The sequence below is a fragment of the Schistocerca cancellata genome, chromosome 2 (genome assembly GCF_023864275.1).
Source record: "Schistocerca cancellata isolate TAMUIC-IGC-003103 chromosome 2, iqSchCanc2.1, whole genome shotgun sequence".
Taxonomy (NCBI): domain Eukaryota; kingdom Metazoa; phylum Arthropoda; class Insecta; order Orthoptera; family Acrididae; genus Schistocerca; species Schistocerca cancellata.
In genome coordinates, this window is record NC_064627.1 from 940,991,642 (window position 1) to 941,005,030 (window position 13,389).

The 13,389-nt window shown below is 45.6% G+C and overlaps 1 protein-coding gene across 1 annotated transcript in view; it reads right to left on the reverse strand.

Moving 5' to 3' along the window:
• The window catches only part of LOC126159996 (transmembrane protease serine 9-like), an 84,193-nt gene that overhangs the window by 17,681 nt on the left and 53,123 nt on the right, over positions 1 to 13,389 (reverse strand). Inside the window, exon 3 of the mRNA XM_049916806.1 lies at positions 9,998 to 10,163. Coding sequence (XP_049772763.1) covers positions 9,998 to 10,163 — 166 coding nt within the window. The remainder of the gene's footprint in view (positions 1 to 9,997; positions 10,164 to 13,389) is intronic.

The following is a 13,389-nucleotide window of genomic DNA, read 5'->3' on the forward strand; positions in this document are numbered from 1 at the left end:
GTTGTTGGCTATTGTAGTGTTGGGCAGTTGGCTGTTAACAGCGAGTAGCGTTGTGCAGTTGGAGGTGAGCCGCCAGCAGTGGTGGAGGTGGGGAGAGAGATGGCGGAGTTTTGAGAGCGGATGATCTGGACGTGTGTCCATCAGAGACAGTAAATTTGTAAGACTGGATGTCATGAACTGATATATATTATGACATTTGAACACTGTTTAGGTAAATACATTGTTTGTTCTTTATCAAAATCTTTCATTTGCTAACTATGCCTATCAGTAGTTAGTGCCTTCCGTAGTTTGCATCTTTTATTTAGCTGGCAGTAGTGGCGCTCTTTGTATTGCAGTAGTTCGAGTAACCAAGATTTTTGTGAGGTAAGTGATTCATGAAAGGTATAGGTTATTGTTAGTCAGGGCCATTCTTTTGTAGGGATTTTTGAAAGTCAGATTGCATTGCGCTAAAAATATTGTGTTTCAGTTTAGTGATGATCAGAATAAGTAAAGAGAATAATGTCTGAGTACGTTCATTTTTGCTCAACTGTTTGAAAAGCAAATAACGTAGGGGTTTATCAGCACAGTCATTCATAAATTTTTCTAAGGGGACGTTTCACACTTGCAGTATCCACAAAATCATGACTGACAGACGATTTCAATTGACATTTGGCGTCTTGTGAAGCACGTGATGAGCAGTATTAGTTAGAGCTGACTACGTGAACACATCATAAGAACAAAGTGGAAAATATGTTTCTAAATACCAGAGAAAATACTCCTGACGAATCTTAAGGCAGACACAACGTCCTGCACGCCACTGATCAGAGCCTGACGGTGCCACTTTGTGTCCCACATTGCCCTTTGTGACCAATCTGATTCCGTTATGGAGAACGCTCTGACCTCCCTCGTGTTATTCTTGTGACTTGCGTGACGAATCCGCTTTGAACGCAGCACGTTGTTGTACAGTCATTCTCCAATATCGATTCTCTAAATCGTCCAACGACGGGTTCACGATGACGAAGTTTACTTCCTTCCAAAAATGATTATTTAAGTACATTTAGCTCCTGCGAGGGGCGCTTAATACGTGAGAGAACACATTTTTTATTGAAACCAGACTGGTCTGATTCAGGATTCCTGTACACCAAATTACTCCCCGCTTTGTCGGCTACAAAACCCTATTTTTCAGCACAATCTCCGTTCAGTGCAACGGCATTGCGGCACGTTACTGAGAGGGGCTGCATGCCCGCGTCGTACCATTCTGCAGGTCGACGTCGGAGTCAACGCGTTGCTTCATCAGGAACCTCATCACCACGCACGTACTGTTTCCTGCAGAAGGCATCCTTCATTGGGCTAAACAGACGATGTCGGAATGTGCGAGATCCGAGACGTACGAGGGTAATCCCAAAAGTAAGGTCTCCTATAAGAACATAGACCTGTTTATTTCTACAATGGTTTACGTCAGTTTACAGCCTGAACATTTAGCTATTATTCGGCGTAATCACCATTTCCGTCGATGCATGTTTGTAGACGTTGTGGCAGTTTTTGTATGCCCATGTCATACTAGCTCGCCACCAAGCTGTTCAGAAAGTTATGAACTGGCGTGATTGTTGCTTGCTCTCAGGTATAAAGTGGTGTGCCCAGGATTCGTCACCCGTGACAATTGAGTCCAGAAAGTTGTCCTGTTGGGTTGCAAGGAGGTAAAGAAATGCGCGGGAGGCGTCAACTCGTTGCCGCATGTGGTCCTCAGTCAGCATGCGTGGCACCCATCTTGCGCACACCTTCCGGTAGTTCAATGTTTCCGTTAAAATTCTGTGAGCGGTGCTTCGGGAAACCTCAGGAACGAACGTGCAGAGATCATACAAGGTGATTCTCCGATCTTCACGCATGCTTTTCTCAACCTTCAACACAGTCTCCTCAGACATCGACGGTCTCCCGCTCCTTTGTTCGTCGTTAATTTCGGTCCGACCAGCTGCAAACTCTCTACACCACTTACGAACATTTTTGACATCCATGCACGACTCACCATACAGTTCCGTTAACTGGCGATGGATTCCAATCGGCGCAGTGCCCTTTGCATTCAAAAACCGAATAACTGCGCGCAGTTCGCACTTGGCGGTAACATTCAACGGGAGCTCCATTCTCAACGGCTGCCAAGCCAAGCACCAGCGTGAGAATCACTCTTCATAACAGTGTGACCAACTGCCACACAAAGAGAGTTCTGTAATTATAAAAAAAAGGAGACCTTACTTTTGGGCTTACCCTCGAAGAGTGGATGAGGAACACTAGTCCATTGAAATTTTGTGCGCTTCTCTTGGGTGTGCAAACTTTTGTCAGGTCTTCCCTTGTCATTGAGAAGGAGAGACTCGTTTGTATATTACTGGCGACGTACCCGCTGAAGTCGTTTCTTCTTTTTCTTGACGGTAGCACAGTACACCTCAGAGTTGATCGTTGCTCTTTGGGGGAGGTCAAAAAACTGAATAACACTTTCGGAGTCCCAGAAGACCGTCGTCATGGCTTCACCGGGTGAGTGTGCGGCTTTGAACTTTTTCTTCGGGGGAGACGTGGTGTGGCGCCTGTCCGTTGATTGCTGTTTCGTTTCCCGTTCAAAGTGACGAACCCATGTTTCATCGCCTGTGACGATGTTCGACAAAAAATTGTCACGGTCAGTCTCGTAACGCGCATGCAGTTCCGGACTGATGGTCCTTCGTTGTTGTTTATGGTCTTCCTCATAGGCGGCGAGGAACCGACCGCGCACACACCTTTGAGTACCCGAACTGGGGGACGAGTGTGTCACCACTACCAACAGAGACGTCCAGTTGTGTAGGCGTTTGATTGTTACCCGTCGATCAAATCGAATGACAGTCTTCGCACGTTCCAACATTGCAGCGCTCGAGACGTCGGACAGGTCTGCGTGACCTTGAGGTGATGGCAGACGCCTCGCCCAACGACTCACCGTGCTTTTGCTCACTGCCAGGTGTCCATAGAATTTCTGTAAGTGCCGATATATATCTGCGGTGCTCTGGTTTTCCACCAGAAGAAACTCAATGACATATCTCTGCGTAGAACGCACCTCCGTTACAGAAGCCATTTTGTAGGTTGCGTATAGTGCCACCAGCTATCGGAAATTCACGAAACTATAGGGGCTGAAGTGGGAATATTCTACGATGTTTCACAACAAATTTTGCAATTTTGCAATTGAAATTTGCTGAGGAAAAATGTGTTGCATTACATAATGAATGCCTTTAAAACTATACGTTCCTTTTCATTATACCGCTCTATTACGGTTAAGGGGCCACGTCACCAAATTCTTTAGACGTTACCGACAGTGTGACTTGATGAGGATGTCAAAGACAGTATCATTAGTTTATAATTCGTCGGGACAAAGTGTTCCCATACAAACGCACTGCACCAGAACCCTCTCGAAAAATTCGAATATTCGTTTGCCTTCCATAACACTGACGTCACTTTCGTGATATCACTTCATAACCTTACCCGTGAGTAATTAAGCGTTATGCCGCGCTGGACAGGTTACGCTTAACGCACTAACATTTTAAACCCGCGTTATCGTGTAGCTGCTCTTGATGGTAAGCATCAGCTTTCATTCTTCCGTGACACATCTTACAAATGCCGGATACCCCACACTTTAAGAGCCGCATTTATGAACATGGTAGCGGCTTCTGAGATAAGTATTTTGAGATACGGAACTGATGGTCGGAAGCCGAAAACAAAGGAAGTAGGTTACAGTACGCTTGTTCGCCCACTGCTTGAATACTGCTCAGCAGTGTGGGATCCGTACCAGATAGGGTTGATAGAAGATATAGAGAAGATCCAACGGAGAGCAGCACGCTTCGTTACAGGATCATTTAGTAATCGCGAAAGCGTTACGGAGATGATAGATAAACTCCAGTGGAAGACTCTGCAGGAGAGACGCTCAGTAGCTCAGTACGGGCTTTTGTCAACGTTTCGAGAACATACCTTCACCGAAGAGTCAAGCAGTATATTGCTCCCTCCTACGTATATCTCGCGAAGAGACCATGAGAATAAAATCAGGTAGTTTAGAGCCCACACAGAAGCATACCGACAATCCTTCTTTCCACGAACAATACGAGACTGGAATAGAAGGGAGAACCGATAGAGGTACTCAAGGTACCCTCCGCCACACACCGTCAAGTGGCTTGCGGAGTATGGATGTAGATGTAGATGTAGAAATGAACGGCTTAGTCTTTCTAACGTAATTACCAATTTATTTGCCAAGATCGATATGCTTGTTTTACAGTTTCTTATTATACACTATACGTTCAGAAATATCCGACCACCTCCAAAACATGTTTTCCATATTAGGTGTATTGTGCTGTCACCTACCGCCAGAAACTCCATATCAGCGGCCTCAGTAGTCATTACATATCGTGAGAGAGCAGAATGGGGCGCTACGCCGATCTCACGGACTTCGAACGTGGTCAGGTGGGTAACCTCCCCCTCACTTATCGACCTTAATGACAGTGAAAAATTAGACCGCGTGTACCTAATGGGAATTTTGGAAAAGCAATCGTCACCGAAGTTAACCTGTCGGTAAAGAGGGAGGAAAGGGTTACATCTAAATGAAAGGAAAAATGCAAATGAAACTGGTGGAAATTAATTTTCAAATAGGGGTAAAGTTAATAAAGAAAGTAAATGTGCAGCCGTTACGTTAACAATTAACTAGCGGTAATTAGGTATTTGAGATTTGGGGGAAATCACGGTCGCCAGTCCTAAGGACAATTACTATATTAACTGAAAAAATAAAGGTTATTACACATATAATTAGCACTAGAAGCGTGGCAACTGAAGGTTGACACGTGTAGTGTGAAAACTGAAAGTTTGTCAGAAGTAATAAATTTCGCTACACCCTGACTTAATTTAGCAAAAGAATTAATAAAACCGGAAAATCTAAAGTTAATTTAGTGACTGGAGTTAATAGTGAGCTTACTTTCTGAAGCACATCGAAATTCAGTAAAATACGGTTAGTCTTGGACTACCTCAACAATCATTTCAAAAGCTACTTGAATCTACGCAATTTAGAAAGAAGAGATTTAACTTTTAACTTGAATTAAATGAGTCTGAACAATTAACAATAGTAAAATTTAGTACGTACCAAGCTGAGCTGCAGTCACAGGTAAGCTAAAATATGGTAACAAAACTCGCACTCTTAATTTGTGCTTGTGTAATCTGAATATTGTAGCCAGCTATGAATATTTTAACTGAACTTTGAAATTAAAGCAGTGAAATAGAATTAGCTATATTACTTTAATGCTGGCGTTTGAATTTCAACGACACTCGGGTTCATTTCGGAAAAGGAAGGGACCCTGCTTGGTAATGCAACTGGGACAATGAGCAACAAAGGTTCATGCTACGTTGCTGTAATTTTGTGATTTGAACAGTTTTAAAAGCTGAGGTCTGCCATACAGTTCTAAAACTTTACGTGCGTCCAGTCTTCTTTGTTGGTTGATTGAAGGTTTGAAGCCGTCGATCGAGGAGGTTGCGACAGTCACTCATTGTCGGCCGTCGCTGTTGCAGAAGCTGGATGTTGGCGCGCCTTCTTCTCGACACGGTCACCAGACTAAACGGGCTCTTGATGTGCGCCAGCTAATGCTTCCCGTCCGCGACACCATGTCATAAACTATCATCGCAAGTCGAGCGCAATTACACGCTGCCAAACCCCGAAAGCGCGGCAACTCGCGGGAGCTTCACACAACACACCTGCTCCACTCGCTACTCCAGCCAGACTCTCTCTGCCCGCGCTCCACGCGCCAGAGTTAACACTCCCAAAGATCCTACACACTTTGATTCTTCACACGACCTATCGATGTAATCGTTCGATAGCAGTTTTCCCTAGGCAAGACCCAGCGTAAATATACAAATAATATTTACGAAACAAACCAATTATACATCGACATAAATGCATAAATATATATATACAAATAGTAAAACAATTACAATATACGAAGACACAGAAATGTTATATATTCAGGTAACAAAAATATAATTAAAACAAATTTATAGTACAATAGATGGAAATAGGAGGATATGCATTTCCAGCGTTACAGGTGATCGGGCGTCAATTGTGTCATACGTCTGTAAGTGAGATTTCCACACTCCTAAAGATCACTAGGTCCACTGTTTCCGATGTTACAGTGAAGTGGATACGTGAATGGACACGTACAGCACAAAATCGTACAGGCCGACCTCGTCAGTTGACTGGCAGAGACCGTCGACAATTGAAGAGGGTCGTAACGTGTAATACGCAGACATCTATCCCGACCATCACTCAGGAATTCCAAACTGCATCAGGATCCACTGCAACTACTATGACAATTAGCGCGAGGTGAGAAAACTTGCATTTGGTGGTCGAGCGGCTGCTTATAAGACACACATCACGCTGGTAAATGCTAAATGACGTCTCCCTTGATGTAACGAGGGTAAACATTGGACGATTGAACAGTGAAAAAACGATGTGTGGAGTGACTAATCACAGTACACAATGTAGCGATCTGATGGCAGGATGTGGGTATGGTGAATACCCGATGAACGTCATCTGCCAGCTTGTATAGTCCCTGCAGCAAAATTCGGATGCGGTGCTGTTATGATGTGGTAGCGGTTTTCACGAAGGGGGCTAGCACCCCTTGTTGTTTTGCGTGGCACTATCATGGCACAGGCCTACATTGATGTTTTAACCACCTTCTTACTTCCCACTGTTGATGAGCAATTCGGAGATTGCGTTTGCATCTTTCAACACGATCGAGCACCTGTTCATTAATCACGGCCTGTGGCGGAGTGGTTGCACGACAATAACATCTCTGTAACGGACTGGGCTACACAGAGTCCTGACCCGAATCCTCTAGAACACCTTTGGGATGTTTTGGAACGCTAAATTCGTGGCAGGCTTCAGCGACCGACATCAGTACCTCTCCTCAGTGCAGCACTTCGGGAAGAATGGGGTGTCATTTCCCAAGAATCCTTCCAGTACCTAATTGAACGTATGCCTGCAAGAGTGGAAGCTGCCATCAAGGCTAAGGGTGGGCCACGACCATATTGAATTCCGGCATTACCGATGGTGCGCGGCACGAACGTGTAAGTCATTTTCAGCCAGGTGTCCGGATAGTTTTGATCATATAGTGTGTAAATGGTAACTGTCATCCTTCGTCTGCAGCGAAACCGAGAAATAAAGTACAATCCTGTTCCATAATTGTTTGACTGTCGCAACTTTCCGCTAAAACTGTCTCTATTAAATTTACTGTAGGGCATAAATTTGTTATTGCATGTATTATAGACCGTAATCGTTACATCACAAAAGGTTTCCAATTTTTGTCTTTTGGCGTAGGCAGCCATCCATGACACTTCACAACATTCTGTCATCTTTATACACAGTTTGTGTAATCTTCGCCGTCATGACTACAGAGTGTGTACTACTTTGATGTTCAGTTGGTTCTGTTGATTTCATTGTTGAAGAAATGTTTGACCCAGTTACATTAGTTGTAATTGACGTCATGCAATGCAGACCGCCATCTTGTGGGAAGTCTCAGCACTAGCTTCCATTATACTCGAAATCCTGTCGTCAGTTACTCTGTGGCAGACAAAAATGGCGTTATACCACGAAGAGGCAAGATGTGGTATGTATCTGTTTTGTTCGTGCCTTTCGCACTCCCAGATGTACATACAACGCGATGTCCGGCCCGATAGCTGAGTGGTCAGCGTGATGCTTTGACGTACTATGGGCCCGTGTTCGAATCCCGGCTGGGTCTGTGATTTTCTCCGGTCATGGACTGGGTGTTGTGCTGTCTTCATCATCATTTCATTCCCATCCGGCGCGCAGGTCGCCCAATGTCGCGTCGAGTGTAATAAGACCTGCACCAGTGCGGTCAGACCTGCCCTGCAAGGGGCCTCCCGGCCAATGACGCCAAACGCTCATTTCCATTTCCATACAACGCGATAGAACACCTGGCATGCCATTGTAGTGTTTCGACTTTCTTATGGTATGTTTTCATTTAAATTGTACCTATTAAAAGTAGTCATTGTTATATTTTTACTTTGGACTGAATCCGTCCAAATGAGCAGAATTTCACGAGAGTTTTTGTATTACAGCATATTGTATAGTCATAATGTGAGGGAGTGGTTTAAGTATTTTGTGATGCAACTACCACTGCCCAGTTTTATGGGTATATAGTTTTTGTCACTGAGTTCTTGTTTATGTCCTACAACGTTTTTATTTGACCCTAAGTCTGTAATCTCCGCGTATTTTCTTTTTATAAATCTGAAGATTGCAATACATGTTGCCGAAACTAGTCATCTAGTAATGGTGTTAACATAGCGATCTTGGCAAGTAAATTGGTTTGCACAAAAAAAAGCAACATTACAAATTTATAGATCGCCTGCTGCACTGAACCACCGTGTCAGGTGACGATAACTTAGTTTTTGATTGATTCAATACTTTGCACGCTATAGTAGAAGCTTAAGATCATAGGAATTGTCCAAAGTTATGAACGAATGTCTCAAAGCGTTGCTAGTTTACATATTTGTGTGTGTTTGTGGTGGAGGGGAAGTGAGTTATGTGGATGGATGGAGAGAGTTGTAAGGGCGCACGACGGCAAGGTCTTCAGCGCCCGCTCAGTAACAGATTGAGACGGGTGTCAAGAAAATACTCAGAACAGTAAGACAAAACAGAACGTAAAACACAGGTAGCAAGGTTGGAAAAATATGGGCCTACCCACACCGAAGCGTGGGACGAAGCATGCCGGCAGCAGTAAGACATGGACAACACAGGAAGAAAGTGGAAGAGGGAGCTAAAACAATATAACAGATGGAAGTGGCTGGCTGACCGCAAGGAAAAATGGAGGAACCAGCCACTGTGTAATACACTAAAACCTCCAGCCTAAGAGTTTAGGCCAGAGTCCAGACACATCACAAAACTTTAAAACCCTAGACACACACGTCTCATCATTAGCTAAAACACAGGGCAGATGCCCATCAACTTGTGCTTCTGCCCTTGCATCACGGTATAAAATACAGTCTGTTAAAATGTGGCGGACAGAGATGTGTACACCACAAGCATCACAAAATGGGGGATCCTACCGCCGTAATAGAAAGCGATGTGTGAGAAGACAGTGCCCAATCCGAAGACCTGTGAGGATCACTTCTTCCCGCCTGAGCAACCAGCAGGAGGAACTCCACAGCCGAGTTGTTGACTTCTCCACCCGCAGTTTATTGGCCGTCGCTGCCAGACATTCTTCCTCCCACAACTCCATGCACTTCTTGCGGAGTGCAGAAATGACAGACTGCAAGGCAATAGGACACTGGACAACATTCTGCTCTCTGGAGGCTTCCTTGGCAGCCCGATCGGCCTGTTCATGACCAGGCACCCAGTAGAAGGACACCTCCTTACCCCGCCATTGCAGCAGGTACAGTTGGTCATATATCAACTGGGCCATCTCCTCAGTTGGGTACAGATTCTGCAATGACTGTAAGGCACTAAGAGAATCGGAGCAGAGGAGAAATCGATTGCCCCGAACACGATTCATCCGCTCCAGTGCCTTCAGGATAGCGTGGAGCTCCGCCGCGAAAACGGTATATTCATCAGGGAGGCGAATCCGGGTAACACGATCAGGGCAGCCAAGGAAATTCTCCTGTTTGGAGCCATCAGTGTAAACGACGGTAAAACCGTGATGAGCATCTAAAATGTTAAAAAACTAAAAAACTGAGATTGGATTGTAAAATCTGGTGTACTATCTTTCCTAAAATTAGTCAAATCTGAGATAAGTCTGGAGGAGCCAACGAGGAAGTCCGCTCCAACCCCGACGGAAAACATGAAGACCAGCCACATCCATCGCAGGGAGGCAATCCTGTGCGCGAATCCCATAGGGCCGCGTCGCTCGTTGCCGGTTATGAAATAACCGTGCCAGAAGTGAGTTACAGTGCTGTGTGATGTGGAGTCGTGTGTGTCACAAGAATAGCCATGAGAGAGAGGTTTTTGGAGACTCTGACTTACCTGCACATCTTGGCATATGAGCGCCGAGCCAGTGTCCCCGCCACACAAGATTTTGTCTTGGAACGAGCAGAGATGCACATGGCCGCGCAGCTGCCGTTGTAGTGACTGTGAGCAATTAGGCGTGTCCACGAGGCGCAGCTGCAGCTTCACCAGCCTCCTCTGCTTCCTGGCAACAGCCGACACGCCAATCCAGCACCAGCGTACGGTGTGAAATAAATACTACACTACTGGTCATTAAATTTGCTACACCCAGAAAAAAAGCAGATGATAAACGGTTATTCATTGGACAAATATATTATACTAGAACTGACATTTTCATTTAATTTGGGGCATAGATCCTGAGAAATCAGTTCCCAGGACAACCACCACTGCCCGTAATAACGGCCTTGATACGCCTGGCTATTGAGTCAAACAGTGCTTGGATGGCATGTACAGGTACAGCGGCCCATGCAGCTTCAACACGATACCACAGTTCATCAAGAGTAGTGACTGGCGTGTTGTGACGAGCCAGTTGCTCGACCACCATTTACCAGACGTTTTCAATTGGTGAGACATCTGGAGAATGTGCTGGCCAGGGCAACAGTCGAACATTTTCTGTATCCAGAAAGGCCCATACAGGACCTGGAACATGCGGTCGTGCATTGTCCTGCTGAAATGTACGGTTTCGCAGCGATCAAATGAAGGATAGAGCCACGGGTCGTAACACATCTGAAATGTAACATCCACTGTTCAAAGTGCCATCAATGCGAACAAGAGGTGACCAAGATGTGTAACCAATGGCACCCCATACTATCATGCCGGGTGATACGCCAGTATGGTGATGACGAATACACGCTTCCAATCTGCGTTCACCGCGATGTCGCCAAACACGGATGCGACCATCATGATGCTGTAAACAGAACCTGGATTCATCCGAAAAAAATGACGTTTTGCCATTCGTGCACCCTGGTTCGTCGTTGAGCACACCATCGCAGGCGCCCCTCACTGTGATGCAGCGTCAAGGGTAACCGCAGCCATGGTCTCCGAGCTGATAGTCCATGCTGCTGCAAACATCGTCGAACTGTTCGTGCAGATGGTTGTTGTCTTGCAAACGTCCCCATCTGTTGACTCAGGGATCGAGACGTGGCTGCACGATCCGTTACAGCCATGCGGATAAGATGCCTGTCATCTCGACTGCAAGTGATACGAGGCAGTTGGGATGCAGCAAGGCGTTCCGTATTACCCTCCTGAACCCACCGATTTCATATTCAGCTAACAGTCATTGGATGTCGACCAACGCGAGCAGCAATGTCGCGATACGATAAACCGCAATCGAGATAGGCTACAATCTGACCTTTATCAAAGTCGGAAATGTGATGGTACGCATTTCTCCTCCTTACACGAGGCATCACAACAACGTTTCACCAGGCAACGCCGGTATGTATGAGAAATCGATTGGAAACTTTCCTCATGTCAGCCCGTTGTAGGTGTCGCCACCAGCGCCAACCTTGTGTGAATACTCGGAAATGCTAATCATTTGTATATCACAGCATCTTCTTCCTGTCGGTTAAATTTCGCGTCTGTAGCACGTCATCTTCGTGGTGCAGCAATTTTAATGGGCAGTAGTGTACAATATGCCTGCGTGGTGTCTTTTGTTTTGGACATGTTCAAGAGAACAGACGCCACCCAGAATCCGCATCTGTGATATGTTTTATGTAAACTGAAGCTGGAGAAGCGGAGAAAGGAAAGGGAGGAGATAGATGCTGTCAGCTGCATCGGAACATTACGCGGAATCAGCGACGACTAGTGGTAGTGTGTAGTGGACCGGGTCCCGCACTCAGGATCTCGTGCTTACTAGGCACATGAGTTAACCACTGCGCCATCCCGGATACACCACTTGCAGACTCCCTCGACACCTATCCGCAGTCCCTGTCTTTTGCTCCATGCTCGCTAGACTGAGATTCTCACAGGTGGTCGGACGTGTTTGGGCGGCTGCACTGAAGACGGTGGATCCAATGCTTAGCTATGCAGATGCACAGATACGTCTGACCTCCTGCTGGAAACTCAGTGTAGCGAGCATGGAGCAAATGGATAGGGACTGGAGATAGGTGGCGCTCGATGGGAATGTGAGTCAACTGTTTAGGCATGCCGAGAAAGTCCGCGCAGGTGCGACTGCCTGCACGGTAGCTCAGCTTGTTGGGTGAGAGGGTTAGCGGCTCTCTGTAATAATAATAATAAAAAAAAAACTGACTCAACGGCTCAGCACTGAACTTGAACACTTGTCATGGGACATCGGCACCAAACAAATGCAACGAACAAAATCGAACAAAATGGGAACAATAAAAAAAAAGATGGGAATGTGGGTCAACCGTTAGTCGTGCCTTGAAAGTCCCCGCAGGTGCGACAACACTGTGTCCCGGATCGCGCAGTGGTTAACCCACCAGCCTAGTAAGCGGGAGGTCCTGGGTTCGAATCCCGGTCTGGTACACATTTTCACCCTTCGCCGTTGATTCTGCGTAATTCGCCGACGTAGCTGACAGCAGTGATCCCTTCCCTTTCCTTTCCTTTCTCCCCCTCTACACTTTCAGTTTGCATATAATGAAATAAATACGCCAAGTCACGCCACAGAGGTACAACTGGTGGCTCACAAATTCTTATGATGCAATTCATAAGACAGGAAAGAACTCGTTGTATCCCCTGTCCGAAGTCATCTTCATTAAGAAAATTCTTGTTTGTTGTTGTGGTCTTCAGTTCAGAGACTGGTTTGATGCAGCTCTCCATGCTACTCTGTCCTGTGCAAGCTTCTTCATCTCCCAGGACCTACCGCAACCCACATCCTTCTGAATCTGCTTCGTGTATTCATCTCTTGGTCTCCTTCTATGATTTTTACCCTCCACGCTGCCCTCCAGTACGAAATTAGTGATCTCTTGATGCCTCAGAACATGTCCTACCAACCGATTCTTTCTTCTAGTCAAATTGTACCACAAACTCCTCTTCTCCCCAATCCTATTCAATACCTCCTCATTAGTTATGTGATCTACCCATCTAATCTTCAGCATTCTTCTCTAGCACCTCATTTCGAAGGCTTCTATTCTCTTTTTGTCTAAAATATTTATCGTCCACGTTTTACTTCCATACATGGCTACACTCCATACAAATACGTTCAGGAACGACTTCCTGACACTTAAATCTATACTCGGTGTTAACAAATTTCTCTTCTTCAGAAACGCTTTCCTTGCCATTGCCAGTCTACATTTTATATCCTCTCTACTTCGACCATCATCAGTTATTTTGCTCCCCAAATAGCAAAACTCATTTACTACTTAAGCGTCTCATTTCCTAATCTAATTCCCTCAGCATCACCCGACTTAATTCGGCTACATTCCATTATCCTCGTTTTGCTTTTGTTGATT